The following is a 27,090-nucleotide window of genomic DNA, read 5'->3' as shown; positions in this document are numbered from 1 at the left end:
CGACCAGGGTTTCCAGAGTAAGTCTAGAATGTGGAACCCGGCCCTTCAAGAGTGACCCTCGTCTTACCTTCCATTGTCTGCAAACTTATTTATGAATATACTCTACTCCCAGTCTTGTGACAGCATGCCTCAGTCTTTATTGTAATTCTGCAATTGGCTGATACCTCATTTCATAAATCACAAAACCTCTCCTCTTTAAACCCCTATCCTTGTAATCTAGCATAACCTAATCTCCACCAGCCTATCTATCTCACCGACCATTCACCTGAAACCACTTAGCCCACACTAATGATCGAACCTACCTTGTATTAATATATCGCAAAATACCTGGAGTAAATGCATTAAAGTTTCTCTTGAGAGCACATCGCTAATCATAATAACCACTAGATTAACCACTAACTTTGAGTTCCGAAGAAACATGCTACTCACCATAAAGTTCTTGAACGCCTCTGCAGGGATAAGTGCTTTATAATTATAATAAAAGTTTGCAATTATAAAAAGAAATGTTTCAGGGCCTGTTAGGGGAATGGGAGGTGGGTCATTAGCTTGTTCAAAGTTTGAAGACGAGGTTTAATTTAGTCTTTACCATAAGTTTGCACCCATCTCATTAGAGTGGCCATTTCTACACTAGGACTTGCAGTGTTTGGTTGCATTGTCCCGCCCAATATAATTTTTCAATGTTTTGTACAGCAGTCCTGCCAAGGATCACGCAACTGACGTGACACTAGCGCATTTCAGTGTGGTACTCCACATTACCGCACTGAAATGCATTGTCACGCATATGCTGTGTGGTGGTTGTCACAGAAAGCACTTAATAAAACTTTAGAGTCTATGGCTTGCCCGTGACTTCGGCTCGCTGCTCCAGCAGGCTTGAGGCTCTCAGCTGAGCTAAGTACAGCGGCCTGGACCCGTCACCCGGCTTTCACTGGAGGCAGGCCTGGGGGCCGACTGGAATTGCCACGGACCGCGGTGGCTACAGCCTGCCTTCATCCAGCTGTAGGCCAGTCTACCTGCAATTGAGCGCGCAGGGCCTGCATTAATTATAGAAGTTATAGGAGCCCGGAACCAATCTGCTGCATCTAAAGGTGTCCAGGGGTCTCTCGAGCAGGCATTTGACAGGCATTACCAGGATGATGGTAAGATCACTTTCTTGATATTTTGACGTGGATAGTGAGATGTGCTAATCTCCAGCTTTGCGAGGGAAAGGTTGATGTTTTTCCTGAATAGAGGTCCCAAGTACAGTGACTGTTTCTGAAATTCGTTTAATGCAAGATCTGTATTATGTTCACAATCCTGAAGCATCTAAAGGTGTCCAGGGGTCTCTCGAGCAGGCATTTGACAGGCATTACCAGGATAATGGTAAGATCACTTTCTTGATATTTTGACGTGGATAGTGAGATGTGCTAACCTCCAGCTTTGCGAGGGAAAGGTTGATGTTTTTCCTGAATAGAGGTCCCAAGTACAGTGACTGTTTCTGAAATTTGTTTAATGCAAGATCGTATGTTCACAATCCTGAAGCACGGTAGCACTGAAAATCGTAACCTGCATTAGAGTCCTTTAGCAATATCATTTGAAAAGTAATTCTTGCTAAATACATGCACAAGAAGCTATTTAAAACAGTTCCCATTATATTTTATCACCCAGAATCAGTCCGCAGACCAGCAGGTACCTGAACTCACTGTCTCTCGAGTGCTGCTCTCTTTGATTCTCTCTCTGTGAATGACTTTCTAGCAGACTGCTCTTACCTGTTTATGTGCCATAGTATATATGAGATGTTAACCATCTCTTCAATGTTTGATTTTGCTTGTGAATAGGTGTCACTCATAGTCGTTGAAATGTCGCTCATAATTACACTGAAATTATGAAAATGTCACACATGCCAATCTGGAACCTTGGCAGCTATGTACCAGCCAGGACATTAAAATAGTGGTCATGCTGACATAAAACGAACGAGGGCAACCACCTCTGTTAATATGAGCTCTGATACAAACTAAAGGAAAGACAAAAAACACTAAGTGCAAACTCCCAAGAACCCCAACATGGTCTTCATTCACATATTCAGTGTTATCAACAAGTGTCACCACAGGCACTTAGTTGTTAGAGTGCAGAAAAGATTACAGAAAGCCCCTTGTCCTGTCTGTTTAAAGGAAATAAACCAAAACGCGCGGAAGCTGGAGACTCCGCAAGAACTCGGAGTAGGACAGAACCCGCAATTGCAGGACAGACCTGGAAAATGCAGGACAGTTTTACACTATAGTGCTTTCTAGCTACCATGTACATTCGGATTTCCACTCGGCCGCCATTTTGATTGTGACTGACTCTCACTCACCACCATTTTGTTCATTCTACAATTTCGCGCCAAGCAGTAGGTAGGCGGGGTTTAGCCAGAACATCTGACGGAACGAATCTCGCGCCAACATTGCCATCTGTCTCTTGATCCATCCTCTTCTTTCCCACCGACCAATAACGGAAACGAAAGACCGGAAAGGGCCTACACAAAGGACCAATCCTAAATCATGTGGGCGGTGCCTTGTTTTTTGCCGCGAAATTGCTAGCTATATTCGCGCGTTAGAAAAGGAAACAGTGATGAGACTCCGCCTACTGCAGCGATTTTCTCTGTGATTGGCCACATTTCACAATTGCTCAACCCAGCGGTTGCTGTGATTGGTTGGTACTGGCCCGGGGATTCTCTAGCCTAGTCGCTGTAGGGGTACTAACATCGTGCGCGAGTCTTTTCGTTTCAAGCCGCTGTTTCTGTGTCTGCAGTCTATAGTCATGTCGGGCTTCGACCAGCCGGGGGTATATTTCAGCGACAGCTTGGGGGGCCTGGGTGGCGATTCCCAGGGAGGGACCGGCGACGAGGCGCCGGCTCGTCGAAGCCATGTGAAGCGTAGGCTGAAGGACTTTCTCCGGCAGTACCGTGAGGGCAGTGATCGTGGAGGATTAAGCTTCAAATACAGGTGAGGGTCTTGGAGAGATAACTAAAACTTACTGATAGCGAACGGGTCCGAGAGAGTTGGCTAAGTGGGGCTTTCAGACATGGACCTTGGAGGTGCGAGAGTTGGGGAATATATAGCACATGTGGCGGGAAATGCCAAGTAGAAGCGTAAGGCATTGTCACGGAGGTGGGAGTATTATGGTAAAATGGGATACAATGGGGTGAGAGGTGGTGATAGTAGGAGCATAATGGGCACACCTCATTTGGATCGAGAGGTGGAACTAGTACCCGATTGAGGAAAAAATGGGGCATAAGCATTAAGATGAAGGGGTAGTAATGGTGTACTGGACCGTTGCGCCACCCTGGCATTTTCTATGTTGGCTGGAGTCTGACAGCTTTCAGAGGTGGATGGGCTGTCATGACCCAAAGTGAGCGCTTTTGTAGCCCTGTTTTTGGTGATCTGATCGGCGCAGGTCCAGGGGTAAAGAGTGCCTAAGACAGGGAATACTGAAGTGATAGATGCATACGTAAGTGGTGTAGTAAGGTGGTAATATCGGGGACGAAGAGTGCATACGGCAGTGAGGGAAGGAAGTGGGACTACCTTGGGTAAAAAGAGAAAAACATTTAGACAGATGTGCCAGGGACGTAAAACTTTTGGGGAAGGGAGTTGTGAGCACTGTAATGTCCAAGACTGCCCTGCGCAGTCTAGTGTTCACGCACGTAGTCGTGCGCCAGCGCGGACGTGGTACGTGGCGTCCGCGCGTACTATAAAATAAAGGAGGCGTGGTCTCGGGGTTAGTCCGGACCACGCGGAGAAGCAGCAAGGTGTCCGGAGTCCCTCTGTCCAGCGCAGCGTCACCGCGCTGCGCCAGAACACACAGGGGGGCCCCACAATGGCGACGAGGGCGAAGAGTGCCCACGCTGCGTGAGGAAAGGCTATCTCGCCTGCACCGCCGGTGCGCCCAGGCGTCCCCGACCTCCTGGGACAACACGTGTGTCTGCCGAGTGCGGAGCTGCCGGCCCTGCATCTCCTCGACGGCGCAGGCTGGCCTCAGTGCTTTCTGCCTCCCAGGGGATACTTCGAGTGCTTTCAGCTCTGGCACATGATGGGAGCAGGACTTGATCAACCCGAGGTACCAGCGCCGTGCATCTGCTCAGGGCCACAGCTACTCCTATGAGCCCCTCCCCCGCGCAATCCCAAGCAGTGCAGCCAGGGCTCCAGCATACTGCCCTCTTCTGGCCACTGGGTTGACTTCTCACCTAGCATTACTCACCTGGCTCGAGATCTGCGCCTAGGAGGCAGAGGATTCACACAACCCTCGCCCCACGTGCCAGTGAAGCGGAGGCTAGTCGCACTGCGTCATCATGGCGTCCATCCCCCCAATCGAGCCCCTTGTTGTTGACGGGGCCCCAGCATCCCTGGCCCCCCGCTGGAAAGACTGGGTTGAGAGGCTCCAGTTCTACTTTGAAGGAGCAGGGACGGCGCGCGACCGACGCAGGGCGCTCCTCTTGCACCTGGGAGGAAAAGATATCTACAGGATATACAAAACCCTGGTAGAGGCCACCCCTCGTACATATGTCACGCTCCTCAACGCGCTCAATGCCCATTTTGAGCCGATGCAGAGTAAAGACTACGAGCGCTTCATCTTCAGGCAAGCGCGTCAGGAAGCAGATGAATCCCTCGATGCCTTCCATGGTCGCCTGAAGGAACTCGCGAGCACGTGCGGATTCCAGGATGAACAAGAAGAAATCCGCGGCCAGATTATCCAGAACTGCTACTCCTCTGACCTGAGGGTAAAGATCCTCCAGGAGGACGGCAAGCCCCTGGCCGACATTCTAAAGCTAGGCCGTTCAAAGGAATTATCCCACGCAAGGGCGTCGCATATGGAGGCAGCGCTTCACAGACCAGTAAAGGCAGAGCAAGTCCACGTGGCAGAGCACGTCAACGTGGTGAGACCGAAGCAACGCCCGGCGGGGAGAGGAAGAACGCCAGAACGCCGGAAAGAGTGCGGATATTGCGGGGGCGCACCACATAGAGCACAAGACTGCCCGGCACGGGGGAGGAAGTGCGGGTCATGCGGGCGCATGAACCATTTCGCATCGGTGTGCAGATCATCTAAACCCAAACCTGAAGCCGCCCATGCCATAAGGGAAGACCCTGAGAGCGAAGATATGGACGATGACGCTCACAACTATCCGGTGCACTATGTGTTCGCCATAGATCAGCCTTTGAGGAAAAAACGGCGACTCCCAAAGTGCAGGATAAAGGTACTAAACCAAGAAGTGAGAGCGACCATTGACACAGGGGCCTCGATAGAGCTGATGGCGGCAAACGTCTACAACCAACTGCGAGACAAACCACTCCTGAAACCAGCCAAGATCAGAGTCTTCGCCTATGGACAAAAGACACCAATACCGTTAATAGGGTGCTTCCAGACAGACATACAGCACCAAGAACTGAGGACGCCAGCCACCATCTACGTGACCAAAGAAGGTAGCGGAATGCTCCTGAGTGGCCAAGCAGCTGAAGACCTACACCTCATCTCGTTTGCCATGGCCGTCTTGGAAGAAGAGCTAGACACAATCCTGGAAGAATTCGAAGACACATTCAAAGGTATTGGATGCCTCCGAGGCAAAGAAGTCTCTCTACACATTGACAAATCCATACAGCCAGTAGCCCTCCGTCATCGACGGATAGCATTTCACCTAAGAAAGAAAGTGGAACAGGAGTTGGAGACCCTTGAAAAACAGGGGATAATCGAGAAGGTCAGCGGGCCCACCCCCTGGGTGTCGCCGATTGTGGTAGCGCGGAAGCCCAAACAACCAGGACAGGTCCGCATCTGCGTCGACATGCGCCTCCCCAACGCAGCGGTGAAGAGAGAAAGACACCTGACGCCTACCATAGACGACATTCTAGGAGAGTTAAACGGAGCGAAGTGGTTCTCCAAGATGGACCTGAGATCAGGATACCACCAGCTACCTCTGCACCCGGACTCCAGGTACATCACCACTTTCTCCACTCACGTTGGCCTCCGGCGCTATCGGCGACTCAATTTTGGAATATCAAGCGCTGCAGAGGTCTTCCAAAACACGATTCGAGAAGTATTGAGTGGGATCACAGGCGTCCTAAATGTCAGCGATGATTTGCTGATATACGCCGATACAGTAGAAGAGCACCACAGAAGACTCAGAAGCGTGCTACAAAGGATCAAAGACTCAGGCCTTACCCTACACAGGGAGAAATGTCAGTTCCTGCAGAACACCATCAGCTTCTTTGGGTACACGTTCTCCGACAAGGGAGTAGCCCCTGACCCTGAAAAAGTGAAGGACGTGCAAACAGCCCCAGCGCCGAACAACACATCAGAAGTTCGAAGTTTCCTCGGGATGGTAAACTTCTGCGGGCGATTCATCCCCGACTTATCCAATCTCACCAGGCCACTAAGGGAGCTCACCAAGTCCACCACCCCATGGCAGTGGGGGGAAGAACAGGAGCGGGCGTTTCAGAACACCAAGGCAGCCCTGTCAGCCAACACGACCCTGGCGTACTTTGACCCTTCCAAGGCGACGAACGTAGCAGTGGACGCCAGTCCCTATGGACTCGGAGCAGTGCTGACACAAAGCCAAAACGGTGAAGACTGGGCACCCATAGCCTACGCCAGCAGGTCCCTGACAGAAACTGAACAACGCTACTCTCAGATTGAGAGGGAGGCCATTGCGATCCACTGGGCCTGCAGGCACTTCCACGTTTACGTCTATGGACATCCGTTCACAGTCTCCACGGATCACAAGCCCCTACTCCCCCTGTTCCGAGGGTCAGTCTCGAAGCCTCCCCCGAGAATCGAGAAGTGGATTCTACAACTCCAAGAGTATGACTACAAACTGGAATTTAAGCCCGGTGCGTCCAATCCGGCCGACTACCTCTCACGGCACCCCCGAGCGGCAACCACCCGAGAGAGAGAAGATGCCGAAGAGACAGAGGAGTATGTACAAGTCATCCTCGAAAGATCACGCCCGCTGCCCATGAACCTTGACATGATTGTGGACGCAACCCGCAAGGATGAAGTCCTGCAGCTAGTGAACACCGCCCTGAGAGACAACGACTGGAGAACACTCCAGGCCTCGCTGAGTCAGAGGACACCGGAAGCCAAGCGAGCCCTAGAGACCCTCTGCAGGGTAAAGGACGAACTGTCAGTAGACAGTCAAGGATGCGTACTTAGAGGACCACGGATTGTGATGCCGGCGAGCCTGACTCAACAAGTAATCGAATTGGCACACCGCGGCCACCAGGGAGTAGTGAAGACAAAAAGTAGACTCAGGGCCAAAGTGTGGTTCCCGGACCTGGACATGAAGGTCGAACAAATGGTCAAGGAGTGCCACTGGTGCCAGGCCGCAGGTCCACCCGAACCGCCCCCGCCGGTAATCACCGAGGAGAACCCCGAGAGACCCTGGGAACGAGTGAGCGCCGATTTTGGACACCTCCCGGACGGGCGGTACATGCTCGTTGTCATTGATGACCTGACCAAATACCCCGAGGTGGAGATAATACCTACACTCACAGCCAAGGAAGTAACGACGAAGTTCGAGAAACTCATCGCCACCCATGGCATCTTCGACCTGGTCAAGACCGACAACGGGCCGCCGTTCCAAAGCCAAGAATTTGCGGACTATCTCCAGGAGTGGGGCATCCAGCACAGGAAGGTCACCCCCAGGTGGCCACAGGCCAACGGGGAGGTAGAACGTTTCATGAGGACCCTCAATAAAGTGATTCGGATTGCTCATGCAGAAGAGACACCCCTGGAGAAAGCCATCTACACGTTCCTGAGGGAGTACAGGCTGACACCCCACCGTACCACTACAGCGGCCCCAGGGCCAGCCGCCATGGGGCGAATTGTCCGAGACACGATCCCCCACCACCACACCTGGACCCCGACGGAAGCAAACCCTCAGCAGACTTTGCTCAACAGAAAGCGATCAAACGAGTACGCGAGCTTCCGACGCCGAGCCAAGGAATCATACATTGGAGAAAGAGATCGAGTATACGTGCGAGACCGATATCCCGGAAGCAAATTCAGGCTCCCGTTCGAACCCAGGCCCTGGACTGTCACCCGCAGGACAGGCACGATGGTAACGGCTCAACGCGACGGAGAAACCGTCACCCGCAACGTGTCCTTCTTCAAGCGGGCTGCAGTCCCGCCCAACGGCATGCCCAGCAGAGACCCGGACAGAGCAACACCAAGCCCGACGACTCCAAGCACCAGATCCCCGGTGAGCGGGTACAACGACGCAGCAGACCAGCCAGAGGCGAGCTCGCCAGAGTCTGAGAGGCCCGGCATAGCCAGTCGGTGTCCCTCCGGGGACGAGCTGTCTCCAACCCCAGCCCGGCAGGTCACCCCGAGGAGAACACTGTTTCGAGGAGAGGCCGCTGGCTATGGGCTAAGAAGAAATCCAGCCCCCTCATCACAGCTGGCGGACTTTGCTGTGGACTGAGACTGTGCACCATGAGCGTCAGACTGGTAACAGGCCTGCCGGCCATTTTTGCTTGTTTTCCACATGTTCACCATTGACTCTCAGTTTGCATGTTGTTTTTTTCAATAAAGGTGGAAAGGAGTGTAATGTCCAAGACTGCCCTGCGCAGTCTAGTGTTCACGCACGTAGTCGTGCGCCAGCGCGGACGTGGTACGTGGCGTCCGCGCGTACTATAAAATAAAGGAGGCGTGGTCTCGGGGTTAGTCCGGACCACGCGGAGAAGCAGCAAGGTGTCCGGAGTCCCTCTGTCCAGCGCAGCGTCACCGCGCTGCGCCAGAACACACAGGGGGGCCCCACAAGCACCAAGAAAGTAGAGCGTTGATACATGGAGGTAAGGCATCGGGGGAGGGACATAGGAGTATATGGGAATAAATAAGGCATTGCTACAGGGAAGTGGGAGCACCAGTGAAATTAGGTATTGTGAAGTACTGAGACTAACGATGCCTAATGCATTTGAGGGTGGAAGTGTAGGGGCTAGCAGAACATATGACCAAACACAAGTGTTAAGGGGTGCAGGTAAGGGCTGTGCAATTTGGGGATAAGTAAGGTGCAAAGGACAATGGGGTAGGGATGCAGAACATCACATTCTGGATATTAGATGGAATTGCTGCCAATAAAAAGGAGGCTGCAATTTGGAGCCATTTTGGTGGGCAGAGAGTTAGGAGGCCAAAACTGACACTGAGCCTGTTTATATCTGATTTCTAGAGATGAGCTCAAACGGCACTATAACCTGGGAGAGTTCTGGATTGAGGTGGAGATGGAGGACCTGGCAAGCTTCGACGAAGACCTGGCTGACTACCTATACAAGCAGCCCACGGAACACCTGCAGCTGGTAAGCTTCGGAGAAGATACGTCACGTGTGACTGGGGATTGTGAAACATTGAGCCATTATGGTTGGCAATTTACTGGGTGCATCAGTAAAGAACCACGAGTCTCCCCATACAAATCATACCTCACTTGTGAGTAGTCGTAGTACCCGCAGAAAATTGGCCAACAACGCAACATGCGCACCAATTTTTTTTTCCAGTGAAAGCGGACTTTTTTTCTCAATGTGCTTACTTGTGGATTTTGAACCCTAGCTCAACCGGCAACTAGAGCAACCTAGCAAAAACTAGACACCCAGGGGAATCCTGGATGGGGTGACGTGTGGCTCTCCCTAAGTTCTATTACCCTGAATCCCTTGCAAACTTCAAACTGTCAAACACAATTTCCATTCTTTTCTGTAATGTAAAGTTCTGGGATCTGCGGGGAGTGTCAAACTTTCACCCACAGGGCATTCCCCGCAAGTCTCCTGATAAAAATGGTTTGGATAAGCCTATTTCATGTGACAGGAAATGGGCCAAAACGTTGATAGGTAAGCCTATTTCCAGTGACCCAAAACTTACTGAGCCATATTAGGGCAGACCCTGGGTCACCAGAGACTCAACACGTCTTACTTACAGAGTAAAGTAAGTTTTACCTTGATACATCTCCACGTATCCTGAGGGAGGTGGATTTACAGATGTTCTGCAGTGGGGTGACATCGTTGAATAATTGTTGGTTTTTGCCAGCTCTATTGGTTATTAGTGAAATAACTCGCCATTTCAATGAGAACCCAAATACTGGTAGATTTTTTTAAAAATGTTTTAAATAGCCCTCTTTTGGCTCTTGTATACAAAATTGCTGTAGCGGTTATAAACAAAAGCAGCTTCTTGAAACTGAAATGGTGTCATAATGGCGTTGAGGGATCCTGGCCCTGTACCCTACTTGTGACTGAAGTAATCTGCAGCAAGGGAACTGTCCCTTAGCTGCTGTCTAGCTCTGCAGGCTCCTGTGCTTCACCCTGGATATATCTGTGCGTTAACACAAATGCACCCAGCCTACCTCTTACTCATTTGAAGTGGCGCTCTGGGTCCCTGGTTGTTTTGTCCTGAAAGCTGATAAGTTCCTTTCACCCTCCTTAGTTTGAAGAAGCGGCACAAGAAGTGGCTGACGAGGTGACCCGTCCTCGTCCTTCGGGGGAAGAGACCCTACAGGAGATCCAGGTTATGCTTAAGTCTGATGCTAACCCTGCAAACATCCGCAGTCTGAAGGTGAGCACCCAAACAATAGATTAGTATGGTAAAATTTTTAATGCACTAATACTCAATGTTTTGAATTTGGGTGCCGCAGGTTCCAAAAGATTGGGTGCCATCGAGGCTGGCTTACAGGACTCCTCAAACATAAAACACCAACCACTGAACTTGTGTTCTCGGTGTCCATAAAAACTGGTGCTTGCTGATATTTTCTGTTTTGCTTGTGTTTCTCAAAGTTTCATTTCTTGAGCAGAGTAGAGCTCTTAAAATATGGAACACCATTAACGGGCCAAGCAAGTAAAGTGAATAACAAAGAAATGAAAGGGAAAGAGGGCTGGGAGGAAGAGTGAAGTTGTGGGCATATGAAAATAAAGAACTGACAACAAGGAAGTGTAAAAAGGATGGATGCAAGGGCAAATGGACCGATGAATGTAAGGGTAAAACTATTTGCATGAGAAAGTGGCTTGAATAATTCTGGGTGAATGGATGAGTGGTTGCCTGAATGGAGTTGTGGAAGGATGGATTGCTGGCTTTATAAAAGGGTGGATGGATGAATCCTGGATGGATAAAAATGATGCATGAATGTTTGGAAGAGTTAATGAAAGGATGGATGCATGGAAAACTAATAATGGATGGAATGGTGAAAGGATGGAGAGATGGATTTATATAAGGCGTTTAATAAAAGACCTCATCTAGAGTGGGTAGGGCTTACTCGCTGCGTTCACCCAATGGCGTCCGAGGTATGGGTCAAAGTGGGGGGTATTTTAATTTGCTGGCTGCTCTCTTGCTCACCTCCAGAGAAAGCCCCACCACTGTCTGAGGAGCTCTCCGCCTCTCCTAATAACCATGTACTTTACCCACAGTCTGAGCAGATGTCGCATCTAGTGAAGATACCTGGTATAGTTATTGCGGCCACTGCTGTCCGTGCGAAGGCTACCAAGATGTCCATCCAGTGCCGCAGCTGCCGGAACGTCATCAATAACATCGTGGTGCGGCCGGGGCTTGAGGGATATGCCATGCCACGCAAGTGCAACACGTAAGGGTTTGCGTATGACTCCAATAGATTCTAATGCAAGTGTACGCACCAAGTTCTCTGTAGACTTCCTGTGGAAGCAGAATGCCATCTTATGTGGCTCTTTTCATTCCAGGGAGCAAGCCGGGCGTCCCAAGTGCCCCCTCGATCCGTACTTCATTGTCCCGGACAAGTGCAAGTGCGTGGACTTTCAGACTCTGAAGCTGCAGGAGTCGCCAGATGCTGTGCCTCACGGAGAGATGCCCCGCCACATGCAGCTCTACTGCGATAGGTAAGGCTAGACTCTAGAAGGCTGGGAAACGTCTTAGTTTTTTTTGGTGTGGGTGGGAAATGTATTTCTGTTGGTGTTTGAAGTTGCCTGTATGAAACCTTCAAGCTTTTCTAGACCCTGAGAGTTTTTGTGTGGGAGGTGTACTTTCCTGTTTTGTACTTACTAAAACACTTTACAACTCACCATAAAAATAGTATGTCCTCACTTTGTCTTGAAGTGCACAGTCTCATTCTGGTGTTGTGGATTCAGTCAGACTGGGGTCTATCTTCAGTGTATTTTGAGTTTGGTAATCCTTGTATGCATACTATTAAACTTCCGTATCTTTGAGTGCACACAGTATGGTGTTCGCAGTGGGTTTATGCCAATTTAGGTGTTTACCGTCTAGAAAAAATTAAATTTATAATTACATTGTCCAGTTCCAGATATGTGTTTGAGGTAATTGAAGTGTTTTATTGGTCCACAGTATCACTTGGAGCACACTCTGGCGTTGGTGTACATTTGAGATACACAGTGAGGTGTGGTTGTGTTCATTTGATCTGTTAGATGTATATGCAGTTTTCTGTCTGTTTCCCTATGTGCAAACAGTCCAGTGCTTGCTTATGTCAACCCGGCTCCACCTGATACCCTCCCACTGTAAAGCAAGGTTTATATTCACAATCCATTTGAAACTTTATGCTGGCTAGAACATTGCTCCAATCCTTTGGCAGAGTAGTCATCCAAAATCTCAGTCTCGGCTGTTTTTTGTTCTTTTGTGTGGTGAAGGCCGGCAGATCAGCTGATCTATAAAAGACAGTAGTGAGAAAAATATACAAGTTATATTCAAATCCCAAATTTCTCTTAGGCCGAACCAAATAAACCGGTTTTATGAATCATTCTGTCGTTTGAGGTTTTACCCAGGACCATAGATAGACTCAGTTACTTTTTCTAGGTATTTTGCTTTGAGTAGTGGCTGGGTCGTTCCATGGTTATACAGTGCATCCATGTCCTGCAGATGCTGTTTGAATGGGCTACATCCAGGGGTGTACAAACTACTTACTGTTACAGCCAAACTTGCTTCAGTACCTAAACTCTAGTCTTTCTCTCCGCTTAGGTACCTCTGTGACAAAGTGGTTCCAGGCAATCGGGTGACAATCATGGGCATATACTCCATCAAGAAGTCTGGCATGACTTCGAGCAAAGGGCGTGACAGAGTTGGCGTGGGCATTCGCAGCTCCTATATCCGTGTGGTTGGCATCCAGGTGGACACAGATGGAACAGGTGATGTATGGGTGGTGTAGGCACCAGTGGTGCAGATTGGTTCTCGTGTGTAGTAGCCAGTGGTTGACATGTTCTCATTGAGGCGTCTTTGAGCTTTGCAGCACTTAGGAAATTGGGATTCTGGGAAGTAACTGATGAGAACAGCCCCTTTGTTGGCTGGCTTCAGGAAGACTCGAGACCTGCGTCTTTGGAGACATATTGCCCAGATACCCTTATGGGTGACAGTGCTGCACTTTACTAATGCTGTTTGATTATCATGGATATTAATTGCTCCTCTTCGCTGATGCAAGCAATTCCATGGGTGGAGATATGCAGTCTCCCTAGCAATTTTACACATGTTGTGGGAAACTATTAGCTTATGACTTATGTCACCATTGAGTGTCAGTTTTGGTCACGATTGGTGTGAACTAAAAATATAGACTTTGGAGGATGTCAGTTGGTTTGCGACAATTAAATCTTCAGTTGGTTTTACTCAAGTTGTCAGGCCTCTTTTATAGGCCAACCTATTTCTTTCGGAGAACTTTGGGTGGGGATCTGATTGGAAACACTAGTGTGAAGTCTTACCCAGGTAACTTTCCTTTCAGGCCGCAGCGCTGTAGGTGCCGTGACCCCACAGGAGGAGGAAGAGTTCCGCCGACTGTCCTCCCGGCCAGATATCTACGAGACTGTTGCCAAGAGCATAGCTCCTTCCATTTACGGCAGCGCAGACATCAAGAAGGCCATTGCCTGCCTCCTTTTTGGAGGCTCCCGGAAGAGGTGGGTTATTTGAGATTGAAGATTGTTGGCACAAAGTTTCTCCTCGTTCATTGTATGAGGCTGTACAGCTAGTCCTGGTATATTGTAGCATCGCATATGCTTTGTTCTCTACAGACTCCCTGATGGGCTTACTCGCCGTGGTGACATCAACCTGCTGATGCTGGGTGACCCTGGTACGGCCAAGTCACAGTTGCTGAAGTTTGTGGAGCGCTGTTCGCCTATTGGGGTAAGCAGATATGGTCTGGTGATTGCTGTCTCTGGAAGTGGCCATTTTGTGCAGAGTTTGGGGCCTGCTGATGTTTTCCGGCAGAGGAAGAGATGATCACAACTCTTCTGCTTCCAGGGCAGGTTCAAGTGACTCAGCCCATGGTTTCCTTTAGTTTGTAGCTCCAAAGCCCTTTATTGGGTGAAAGACATTTGGCCAGGGAGCAGGAGTTGGGCATTAATGCAGTGTGGTGCAGGCATTAGCTGTTTGTAGCGCTGCAATGCAAAAAGATGTCGTAGACTTGCAAATGGGTGGTAGTACAGCAGCAGATGTTACATGTGGCCAGCGTGGCATGTAGCTACTTATTTTCTTTGGTTTGCAGGTGTACACCTCTGGGAAAGGTAGCAGTGCTGCTGGTTTAACAGCTTCTGTGATGCGTGACCCGGTGACACGGAACTTCATCATGGAGGGTGGTGCCATGGTTTTGGCAGATGGAGGAGTTGTGTGTATCGACGAGTTTGACAAGGTGAGCGGACTGTCCGGTGGGAGGGTGGTGTGTGTGTTTTTTTTTTTCTCTCCCCTTTTTTTTGTTCCCTCCCCTATATTTCTAATGTTTCTTTCTGCTTTCACTAGATGAGGGAGGATGACCGCGTGGCCATTCACGAAGCCATGGAGCAGCAGACCATCTCTATTGCAAAGGTTAGTGCATCACCCAGGGCCCCCCTCTTGCTTGGTATGTTGTGACGTCGTCCCACAGGTTTACACTGGTTTTTGTGGTCTAGGTCTGTGCCCCCGACTCTAGAAGGAACCTGCTTAGTCACCTTTCTTCTTAAAGTTCCTCTCGTCTGCCACACTGCAGGAGAGTAGAGGGATTCTGACAAAATTGCGTCTGTTCTCTGCCCCTTCTACCCAGAGGGGTCAAATGTTGTGCCAAAAACATGGGTCGGGCCACTGGGCATATCTGATTGTGCAGCTGCTTTTTCTTTTTTATTTCCATTATAATGTGAACTTTGGTGTGCTAGCTGCATCATTTGCAGATTTAACACCTTTCCATTTGTAATTAAGATGGATCTAAAAGTAGGTTCTGCCCATGGGGTGCACTGCTGTGCCACTCAATCAAAAAAAGTTATCCAGCCTTCAGCTGGTGGTTTCTTTACTGAACTATGCAGGTGGTTGACCCTATTTTGGGTAAGTGGGGACATACACATTTTGACTGAGGAGTACAGTATTTGTATGCCTCAGAAAAAAAGTGATTAGCATGATGGCTGACATAATTAAGTTCTTACTGTTCTTCTTATTACTTCATGTTAACAGCCTGTTTTCAAAGCTCCAGTTGTCTGCTAAGTTCTTGGATATTCAAAGAATCACTTGGTCACACCTCTTGAGGTCCAATGTTTCGAATCCTAAAGTACATCTTCCGGAGACTCGTACATAGTGCCCATCTAATGAACTATACTGTTCTGCCAGTTACCTTGAGAAAGCTTGTGGGGTAGCCCAGTGTGATCTGCTATTCCTTGTCGCATACTTTGGTCCTCCACTGCTGCATACATTTCAGTGGCGGGGAAGAGGTCACCTGTTTAGATGTTGCCAAGAGTCAAAGCAGAGACTGTGTAACATTCCTTCAGATTTTCAATGTCCAATATAAGACCGGACTGACCCACAAAACGTTTTTTTTTTTTTACCTGCTTGTGGCTGTTGGTTTGTTTTTTTCAGATACATTTCTGGGAGGGTGAGATCAGATCTTAAATGATGCAGCAATAGTCGTTTTTTTTTTTTAATCACTTTTTTTTTTGTACTAGGCTGGCATCACTACCACCTTGAATTCACGTTGCTCGGTTCTGGCTGCTGCCAACTCTGTGTATGGGCGCTGGGATGACACAAAGGGTGAGGAGAATATAGACTTCATGCCCACCATCTTGTCTCGATTCGACATGATCTTCATAGTGAAGGACGAGCACAACGAACAACGGGATATGGTAAGTGGGAAAGAAGGGCTATGATAAAGAAGACCATGCATGGCTGTCTACATCTAAAACTTTTTCAAGAGGGACCTCATTGGCATTTCTCAAAGGAAGTTACCTCAATCTTGCCTTGGTTTTGTTTTTAATATACAAAGTGGTTTTGCCCTTTACAACTCCCAGTTGTAAGTTCAAGCTAAACAATGCTGTACCCATTACCTAACAGACTGCGATTGCAGCCTTCACCCACATGAAGTTAAGCTCATGATGAGCTATGGAAGACACATTATTAAGAATTTATGGATTATTGGTTACCTACCAACGGCGGCTCCTCCACTATGGAGGAGTGTAGCCCCAGCTGCCAGAAGCCTTAAAAATGAAAAATAAAACAATCCTTGTTTGTTACTGTTCTATTTATTTACTTTTTTCTCCTGGGGTCAAGGCGTGGGGGCCAGGATGACGACAGGCTGGTAGTAGGAGTGGTTGCACTGCTATTCAGTGCACGTTATGGTCTAGCCGGCCAGACCATCATGCACCCTGCAGCTCTCTCCGACTGTTTCTGGGTGGGAGAGGGCAGGCACATGCTCCTAGTCTAACTAGGAGTGCAAATCACTGGTACTAGGACCAATCCTAACGTTGCTTTCAGCAGCATGAAAGCAGCGTCCGGATTGGGCGCAGTGCACTCAAAGAACCTGAACCTGCAGAAGAGAGGGGTGTGATGCAGCAGGTAATTTTTTTTTTTGTCTGTCCCCGCTACCCTATCAACACCCCCGCTGCTACTGTTAACTAGTGTGATGCATTCTCAGCACAGAGAGGCATGGGAGACTGTGGGCAGCAAATATGAGTAGTGGCGAGATGCTGATATATCCCTGTTAGAGATGTCCATACTATACTCTAATCTGTCTCTGAATGATTGTTCTTTCTCAACATACTCTTCTCCGCATTTTTGTTAGTGGTAAATATCATGCCTTGTAAACTTGGGACTTGTGATAGTGCAATGTGATATAACTAAGGCTCCCTGTTTGCCATGTTTACAGATAAATACAGACGGAATCATTTATTTTCTTGTCTAATTATTTTTAAATGTAGATAAAAACAAATTCAGTGCTTTTTGAGTGATTCTAAATACACTTTGCCATGACTGCCAGACTAATAAATGTGTGGATTGATAATCAGGTAAAGGGGTTAAAAAAGGCAATTTTAGTAAAGAGGCTTTAACAGCAGATCTGAATGTGGCTGATTCTGAAAAGTGCATATTTTCATATGTACACTGATCTTCTGCCGGTGTTCATATTACTGAAATCTGGCAGGCATTCAAGCATGACTGCATATTTATTAGTTAAATAAATGTGGAAATATACCAGTCTCAGCTTTATTTTTTTTCTCACAAAAATCATAATAAATATGGCTAAAACAGATAGTTGACAAAAAATAGATGGAAATTTCCCAAAAATAAATACCTTAAAACCGGGAGCCCTAGATATAAGTGAACACTGGAGAGCCACAAACTACCTCTGACCCCTACTGACCACCTTAAAAAAAAAGCCTTAATGGTTGGATACATGCATAAGTAGCCTTTCAAATACTTTCTATAACCAGGTTTGCGGAAGCCAATATGCTTGGCTTTGACATCCATGCAGTTTTATTTATTGTTTGTAAATGAGCAATATTTAAGAGGGGGAAAAATGACTAATTGAGTGGCCCAGCGGTACCTGCCCTGGCAGAGAAATACATCACTTTCTAGGTGGCTGTGCACAGCCAGCAATTTCAGTACAATGGATGAAGTTGGTGGGTGGAAGCACAAAGTGAGTGAAGCTTGGACAGACCAATGAATAAACAGGACTGACCAATGGCACCTATATGGACATGCATGTTTGGGAAAGTTCAGTTGCAGACCACTTACGCTGCCTAAAGAGTGCAGGGCTAGTTCAAGGCTGACCAGAAAAGTGATTACGTTTGTACTTCATATCCAAAGCAAAGTTGTTCTGGAAGTTGAAAGAGCACGAATTGCACAGGGCTGGAAGTGGAAATCTGCGTTAAAAGATTTCTGTGAACTGTTTGCTATGCTGCAGCAAGTTATACCTTAAACCATTTGTTGTGCAGGTTCCAATAGTGGATGGAAGGCACAAGTTGCAGGAGCAATGTTAAGTGTTGTGATAATTTTCTTTCTTTTCAGACCCTGGCCAAGCACGTCATGAATGTGCATCTGAGCGCCTTGACCCAGGCCCATGCTGTGGAGGGAGAGATAGAGCTCAATGTGCTCAAGAAGTACATTGCGTACTGCCGAGGGTAAGAGTTGCTCTGTACGTCTGTCCTTGGGGCCCTTCATATTATTGAAGGGGGGCTCCGGGGTTCTTCAGCCTCTGGTGTGTGACAGGAGATAGATGGCGCTAATTTGGATTATTAATCATTTATGCATGTACAGGTTTTAAAATGTGGCATCCTTGTATCCACTTTAAAGTTTAATTGCAGTTTGAGTACATGGGCTTATTGAAAACAATTGGATCTGAGAATAGTCCCCTACACTAGGGTGTACAAGTAGTTTTCCTGCTGCCCTCTGTGCTCCCATCTCACAAACCATGGGTAATATTCGTACGTTGATAATGTCCCTATGCAATTAGCTTTTTCCTCACCCAGTACTAACCTAATCGTCACCTTATCTATGCATGAGTTTCACATGACCGTCCTCTGCTTATGCAGGCGATGTGGACCCCGACTTTCTGCTGCAGCAGCGGAGAAGCTGAAGAACCGGTACATCCTGATGCGAAGTGGGGCCCGGGAACATGAGCGGGAGAGTGACCGGCGATCCAGCATCCCCATAACTGTCAGGTGAACATTTTTTGAGCTGCTAAATCTACTTTTCTTTTATATTTCACTGGTGAGTCTATGGCACTGTGATGTCCCTTCTCACTGTAATGTTCATGTTTCTAGGCAACTGGAGGCTATTGTACGAATCTCCGAGTCCCTCAGCAAAATGCGTCTGCAGCCCTTTGCTACAGAGACTGATGTCGACGAGGCACTGAGACTGTTCCAGGTTTCCACGCTGGATGCTGCCATGTCTGGCAGCCTCTCTGGTAAGTGTGGAGCCCAAAATTATCCAGTCTTCCCACCCCTGAAAAGTCCCCATCTCATGTTTGCACACTGAAATTTTCCTAACATTTAAAAAAAAAAATATAGGAAAGCCTTTGATAGAACTCGTACATTAGTGTCACTCGGAGTACTCAGGAGTTACTTTATTGCTCCCAGCTGGATTTTACTGCCTCCCCTAGTTTGGGTGCAGATATTCTCTGGGTTGAAACTTACCCATACTCCTGTAAAGCCACAGAATAATAGTGTGGTCTGCTCCTTCTTCAGGTGCTGAAGGCTTCACCACAGTGGAAGACCAGGAGATGCTGTCTCGGATCGAGAAGCAGGTGAAGCGGAGGTTTGCTATTGGTTCGCAGGTGTCTGAGCACAGCATCGTTCAGGACTTCATCAAACAGGTGAAGACTAAGGGGCTGGAATGTGTGCATTTTGGAGGGGGTGGTGTCTAATGTTTTGTTGGCTATAAACTTTATTGCTCCATGTACCGTGAAGTGCACTCACTCCAATTTGCTTTTGCAGCTCTGATTGGACTGCATCTGTATATTGGTCAGAAATTAGCACTGTGTGTGCTGGGGGAGAGGCAGTAATGTGTCTCCCGGCATTACTGTTCTAAGTGATTCGGATAGTTCTGATTCAAACAGTTATTGCTGGATTACATTTTGGGGGTTTGGGTGGTTATTTGACAATTACTTGAGGGCAAAGGATGTAGATTTAAAGATATTTTAAAATGTACAATTGAATTACTACTATGGTGAACTTTCTTATATACAATAAAAGCATGACAGTTAAGTCATTTGAACAATAACCGTTTCAAGACCTCATCTTCTACCCTGCATGCTTACAGATTGGAAACCATGACAAGTTAGGCAGTATGCTCCGTATGAGTGTTTTGTGCTCTAAACTAGCTTTTTTAAATTTATTTTTAAAAGCAGCAAACAACTGGAGGTGGTTGCTGGTGACCGCCTCTTCTACAGCTGCACGATTCAGTTCTGAATGACTTGCACCACTTCCTTTTAAACCATCAAATATTAGTCCTTTTTAGAGAATGTTTGTAGATTTCACATACTGCTGTTAAGGACAGGTCAAACTGTAATTTACCATCTGGAGTAGATTCCTTAATTGTCTTTTTGAAAACTAAAGCTTATAGCAAACCTGCAGTAAGCTTTGAATTCATTGCAATAGACTGTCCATTTGGCCAACCATCATAAATGTTGAAAAATCTCCATTTAGTGATGGAGCATTATTTTTTTTATTTTTGTTGAGACAATCAGACCATGTTAACTTGTTCAGTTACCCATAGTAGTCCCATTTATTTACTTGTTGGATATTTTTAGCCCCCATTTTCCTTTGCAGATTTTGGGACATCTGCTAAGAGACTTTGTTTTTACCAGGTTTATTTTTTAAATCGTTCTTATATTCGTCTAACTTTCATTATGGGGTTTGGAGACCAGTTGGAGTTGGTGATAAATATTACATCGTCCACATAGGCTAAATGGGTGATGGCTTGAGTGTCTAGCTTTGGAGGTAAACCTGTTGTGCGTTCAAAATACAATGAGATATATAGGGTTCAGTTGCATAACTGTCACCCTCCCCACACACACACACGCTTTTTGCCTGGCTGTGATGCAACTTTAAAGAGTACTGGATCCCTGCTATTCAGGTTCCCAGTGCCAGTGTTCTCTCCTTAAAAGGGATCCAAAATTGGATCTTCAGGCCCCCTGTATATCTTTAGTAAGTGGTATAGGAGTGCCTAGGGCATTGGGACTGAAGGTCCTCACCTAGGCCATGCAGACAGCCACTGTAGCATCCTGATGCAGCAAAACAGTCGACATGGCCACTGCGTATGTACTATTCCAGCTAGCACTGACCAAGATATAGCTGTCACCCCTCTACCAGGCCTTATCCGTTCAAAGGCAGGGTGTACTATATCACAGGTGTATGGGCAGATAGGCCCCTACAATATTAGGGTCTATTCCTTAATATTGTACATGCCAGTGAAGCCATAGAGCGTACATGGGCTGGCATCTTGACAACTCAAGTTCCACAGCACCATGATGGCTTAACTGAACCCAGAAATGTTTGGTACCAAACAGCTCCTTGTATTAAATCCACACAGATGCCAGTGTGAGATTTATTAAAACTTACTCAGAGGGCACCTCTGAGGTGGCCCCCTGAAATCCTACTGACTGGCTTTAGTCAGCCTGCCACACAATTACATGTTTCTGGGCCTCTGAGTGGAGACCCTGCTCTCTGGGAAACAATGCACATCCCGAGCAAATGTGTAACCTCCCCCCCCCCACCCACCTCTCTAGGATGGGACAGTGCTAAAGGGGGAAGCTTCAAAGGCCTGCCATCTTTCTAAAGTGATCCCCCAGCCTCTGCTGCTAGCAACCTCAGTTTACACCCCCACTTTGGGTCGAAAACCAGACGGAAAACTCCGACCAGGAGGTGTGCCCACCTTGGCCAACCCAGAGGAGGCGAAGTTTAGCACACTTTTAGGCCCCACCCAATCAGGGATAGGTCTATGCCACCTTCACAAGAGTGGCATAATGGGTGTAGTCACCCCAGTTAAGATGGCCATTGGCCCTACCTCCTATACTGCCCCCCCAAAGCACCTCCTAAATATATTTGGGTATTTCCCCCAAACCTAGAAACCAGATTCCTAGAAACCAGATTCCTGCAACCTATGCACCGTGCAGCAAAGCCTAAAGGCTACTGACTAGGCCCCAACCCTACCCGCAAGACTACGCCTGTCCTGTGGCCAGCGACTTCCCTAATCTAGAGGAAGCCTGCCTGTTCTTGAACGAAGACTAGATCTCCAGAGGACAGCGGCCCTGTCCAGAAGAATCCAACTCTAGGGTTCCAGCTGGCACCATGACTCCTGCACTAGATGCCCATGAAAGTTTTACCAGCGATCCTGACCTTGAATCCAGCCATGGCTGACCTCTCCTGAACTCCACGAAGACACCTGAATCCAGAGGCTCCCCACGACCGAGCCTGGCTCTAGTAAGAAGACTAACGTCTAAAGGCACCAGAAGCCCCTGCCTGCACCTTGGTGTACTGAATCGACAGTGCTCCTACGACCCTCCTAAATCTCTGCTTACCTCTGCTGTCATTTGCTGCCCTCCTTCAATCCCCGGTTCAAAGACTTCAGCCTGTTTGTCAAAAGCAGAATCCTCATTAAACAGCACTGGGCTCTCTATGCTGAATTTGCATACTGCCCCTGTGCCACTGGTGTTGTACGTTTGTTGCTGCTTTCCACCCCCCCCCCCCCCCAACCCCCTCCCAATGCATGACATAGCCCCCCAAAGCTTGGCCCCAGCAACCGAGATAGTTACCTGCAAGCAGTGTGGCTTCAAGCACCCCAGTCTCCATTGGTCTGAACTCTGATTTTGACCTCTTCACCCGGTCGTCCCAGTGCTGCTAGTGGTGCAGTTTTGGTACTCTCCTGCCCCATGGCGTTTGGTTCTGAAGACTAGAACTGTAAGGGTAATACTTCACCATGTAACCGCATTTTTCTACATACAACATTGAACTGCTCCAACATTGTGTAAAGAGTCTGTTTTTGAAAGTGAAAAGTATTTCTATTTAAAAACATACTTCCCTTATTGTGAAAATCCTGGTCCTAAAATAAAGTTAAAACAAGCATTGGAAATGCAATAGGTCTCGCACCATTAGTTAGTGCTTTTAGAATTGTTTATGGGTTTTTTTTGTAAATGTTTAGCATTTTTGTTTCCTGTAGCCAATGGTAAAGTATTACAAATAAAAGCCATAAACATTTCTAAAAGCTCTAACTGAAATGGTCTGAGAACTATTGCACTGTGTGAGGGTGAGTGAGGTGTTGAGGGTGAGTGAGGGTGAGGGGTTTTGGGTGAGTGAGGGGGAGTAGTTGAGGGTGAGTGAGAGTGAGGGTGAGTGAGGGGTTGAGGGTGAGGGGTTGAGGGTGAGGGGTTGAGGGTGAGGGGTTGAGTGAGGTTGAGGGTGAGTGAGGGTGAGGGGTTGAGGGTGAGTGAGGGTGAGGGGTTGAGGGTGAGTGAGGGTGAGGGGTTGAGGGTGAGTGAGGGTGAGGGGTTGGGGTTGAGGGTGAGGGGTTGAGGGTGAGTGAGGGGTTGAGGGTGAGGGAGGGTGAGTGAGGGGGAGGGGGAGGGGTCGAGGGGGAGGGGGTGAGTGAGGGGTTGAGGGTGAGTGAGGGTGAGGGGTTGAGGGTGGGTGGGTGAGGGTGAGGGGTTGAGGGTGAGTGAGTGAGGGTGAGGGGTTGAGGGTGAGTGAGGGTGAGGGGTTGAGGGTGAGTGAGTGAGGGTGAGGGGTTGAGGGTGAGTGAGTGAGGGTGAGGGGTTGAGGGTGAGTGAGTGAGGGTGAGGGGTTGAGGGTGAGAGGTTGAGGGTGGTTGAGTGAGGATGAGTGAGTGAGGGGTTGAGGGTGAGGGGGTGAGGGTGAGGGGTTGAGGGTGAGGGGTTGAGGGTGAGTGAGGTGAGGGGTTGAGGGTGAGTGAGGATGAGAGAGTGGGGTTGAGGGTGAGTGAGGGGTTGAGGGTGAGTGATGGTCAGGGTGAGTGTGGGTGAGGGGTTGAGGGTGAGTTTGAGGGGTTGAGGGTGAGTGATGGTCAGGTTGAGGGTGAGGGGTTGAGGGTGAGGGTGAGGGGTTGAGGGTGAGGGGTTGAGGGTGAGTGAGTGTGAGTGAGGTTGAGGGTGAGTGAGGTTGAGGGTGAGTGAGTGAGGGTGAGGGGTTGAGGGTGAGGGTGAGTGAGGTTGAGGGTGAGTGAGGGGTTGAGGGGGAGGGGTTGAGGGTGAGTGATTCACGACAAGGTGCAACTTCAAGTTTGGGGAGCATTCACCTATCCTCTGTCAAGTTTTGAGCAGAATTAGCACCCGGGAGCACCCCCCAAAATAGTAAGTTCGCAAACTTTGTGCTCTGTTTATGTATCTTACTGGAGGGATGGTTGGTGAGACTGGCGTTTTTGCGTTCCTTGTTTTGTGGGAGTTTAGTCCAAAGATCAGGAATAAGTCACTGTAAGAAAATGTGGATTTTTTCTTAGAATTTTCATATAGTGCGAACTCGACCTGAAGGGTCATAACACACCGCACGTTGAATTGCATCGGCCTTGGCTAATTTAAATTATGGTTGTGGGGCAAAATGATCATGATGGGCTCCGCTGCCTCAGCTCAGAGACGGACGCCTGTTTTCTTTTTTCTCGGCGGCAGTGCGTAAACTGAATTCACTTATCTCGACATTTCTTCGATTTAGAACAGCATTCTTTGGCAGGACAGCTCAGAAGTGGTGAACACTATTCGCCTCTTATTGGTTCTGAGCTGGGCTAACTAAGATAATGCACTTACACTCGGAGAAATAGTGCGTACAAACTCTGGGGGGGGGTCGCCTGCAGACACGGGGGGGGGGTCGCCTGCAGACACAGGCCCCTGGTCCTGGTGTCAGAGGGTTTAAGCACAGCGCCTCAGGCTTCTCACCGCGCCCATTAGTGTGCGCATATTGGGCGTGAAAGAGCAGAGCGAATATTCTCTGCTGCGTCACTCATGGCTTCGCAGAAGAACCAGCCATAAGGAGTCACCTTGGTGTGTAATTTTGGAATAGCGGGTAAAATAACAAACAAGACGGAGGGAAGAGAGGGGAGGGGGGAGGAGAAATGCGACACGGCGGGAACTTAATTTTTCCTGGAGCACAACTAACTAAAGTTAGGTTTATTCATCTCACAGGAACTCACTTTAACTTACACTGGCGGAATGCAAGGCCGACCTGGGCCCAGAGCGTTTTTATACCTGTGAGTGGCATACGTCATACAAATAACGTCTCTTAGTGACTTGCCAACCCACAGAACTATATTGACCATGAAAGCAGGGCAGGTTCTGCGAGCGATGAAAGATTTTACTCGTCTGTCCTGCTGGATCTGTTCCACGAGTGCGGCTGGCTGCCTGATAGAGTGGAGAGCGGGCGGGCAGAGAGAGTGAGGGGGCGGAGCGGGGGTGTGGGAGGAGTGCGGGAACAGACGGGAGGGGAGGAGAGTAGGAGGAGGAGTAGGGGAGGCACGGCCTAGCGGCCGTGCAATCAAGAAGTGAGGGGGCGGGAGAGTAGGCAAGGCAGGCGGCTGGGGCCATGTGCACGCGCTTTTAAGCTCAATGCGCATGCGCATTGAGCTTAAAAGTCACGGGCACTGCAAGGAATCGCCACGATTCCTTGCAAGTTGGGGAAAGAGTGGATAAGTCCCAATACTCTCGCTTGCTCGATGCGCATGCGCATCGACAGGCGAGACCTAACAAAGCTTATTTGTCTAGAATTGGTGTGCATTCCCTTTTTGAGTTGTATCCATTATTGGTCAATGCTGTGCAATAATTGTCTTGCCCTCCTGTGTTGGGTCTAAGGCTGCTAGCCCGCACTACCACTAATAGAGCACTTTAGGTTTTAAATTGAGCCCTGTACACTTTTGGGGAACCCCTACACTATGTGCACGGTAGAACTACCTAGTGGCATACCATATACAGAGCCAGCTTCCGAAAAATAAATGGTGTTTATGTAAATTGCCAGGTTTTTCCATTGAAGGCTATCTGAGCTAATCAGGTATGGTTGATTTATCCACCCAACATATTCCAAGGTTTCTTCTAATTGACTTTAGTAAAAGCTGAGCTGTAACTAACACACAGTGAGAGATGTTTCTTTACTGATTTATCCCTTAATCATTTATGGGCAACAATTCTGTATTGTGGAGCAGCCTGGTCGAAATCTGGATTGATTGCACTGAAGCAAATTGTTTATTGTCCAGGCATCAATTATCCACTAGATCTTTACCAAAGAGGTTAGCTTCACTGCTGAGTAGGGTTATTAAGAGGTCATTCTTTGGGTCTGTTTTGTATCTTTATGTATCTGGTGAATTAAAACCCCTTTCCATGACAAGGGAATCTGGCCTGTTTGAAGTACTTGCGATAGTAGCTAGTTAAGTAAATTGCCCCATAATATGGGGTCTGCCTTTAGAACCTCAATCTGAACCCCATTTAAACCAGCCAACCATGAAGTTCTAACCTCTCGGATCAATTCCATGACTTCTTTTTGTGAAATGTCTAAAGGGGTAACCGAGGAAGAGGCTGGAAGAAAGTATGTAGACTTCTGAATGACAAAACTCAGTTGTACTGCTTACTCGTTCCATATTTCATATGGTATAAAATCGTGATTTTTTTGTCCTGTGCCCAGTGCCATAATCCATTCTAGACCCGAAATACCTATCCATTGTTTGAATTCTATACCACCATATATAGTAAAGTGTTGGTTACCTTGATCTGAAGGTTGTTGCAGAGAGATCTATATTAAAGTTGTTAGCTCAGCGAATTGACTCTATATATTTTCCTTGTGTTGCAGAAATACCCGGAGCATGCAATTTTCAAAGTGCTGCAGCTGATGATGCGACGAGGGGAGATTCAGCATCGCATGCAGCGCAAGGTCATGTACCGTATCAAGTGAACTTACAAACACCCAGCCTTTGAAAGAACGGACATGGCATATAGACTTCTGGCTGCAGTGTCTACTGACATTTCTGAGCTTCAAGTAGACTCACTTGTGAAAGGCTGCGCTGACGAACGCTTTTTCACTATTGCTTGTTGAATCAACTCATAAACTGCACATATCCAGGGTTACTATTCAGGCTTGGTTAGATTCGCCCAGGAATTGATAGTTACACATTTTCAAAATACTGGGTTTATTGGTCAGTGGAATGCATACAACACAAACGGGCGAATTCTGATCATATGATTCAGCTATATGATGGAACATCAAGACTCTGGTGCTCCTTGCTAGTGCCATCGCTGGGTGCAGCTCGACATTGTATCCCTTTGGTTGAAGGATAGGCAGGCAACCAATGTTAAAGGAATACTGCTGAGGAGTTGGTTGTCAGATAGAAATTCTCCTATACTATTTGAGCATAAAGGTTTTGTACATAAGCTGAGAAATAAAAAATAAAGTACTTTTTGTAGCCTGTGTTGATTACTTTATTAGGACCATAGAAAGA

At 48.0% G+C, this 27,090-nt stretch overlaps 1 protein-coding gene across 1 annotated transcript; it reads left to right on the top strand.

Moving 5' to 3' along the window:
• Positions 1 to 2,585: 2,585 nt before the first annotated feature.
• MCM5 (minichromosome maintenance complex component 5) lies at positions 2,586 to 27,054 on the top strand. Its single transcript, XM_086958510.1, has 16 exons — positions 2,586 to 2,960; positions 9,170 to 9,296; positions 10,408 to 10,536; positions 11,382 to 11,554; positions 11,667 to 11,822; positions 12,913 to 13,079; positions 13,664 to 13,835; positions 13,950 to 14,061; positions 14,423 to 14,566; positions 14,674 to 14,739; positions 15,840 to 16,016; positions 18,175 to 18,287; positions 18,699 to 18,827; positions 18,930 to 19,072; positions 19,353 to 19,480; positions 26,445 to 27,054. The coding sequence occupies exons 1-16, from the start codon at positions 2,776 to 2,778 to the stop codon at positions 26,544 to 26,546; spliced, it is 2,223 nt and encodes a 740-aa protein (XP_086814636.1). The 5' UTR covers positions 2,586 to 2,775; the 3' UTR covers positions 26,547 to 27,054.
• Positions 27,055 to 27,090: the final 36 nt, after the last annotated feature.

This window comes from Lissotriton vulgaris, chromosome 1_1, assembly GCF_964263255.1.
Source record: "Lissotriton vulgaris chromosome 1_1, aLisVul1.2, whole genome shotgun sequence".
Taxonomy (NCBI): Eukaryota; Metazoa; Chordata; class Amphibia; order Caudata; family Salamandridae; genus Lissotriton; species Lissotriton vulgaris.
Note: the sequence above shows the minus strand (reverse complement) of the source record. Positions and strands in the feature narration are given on the sequence as shown.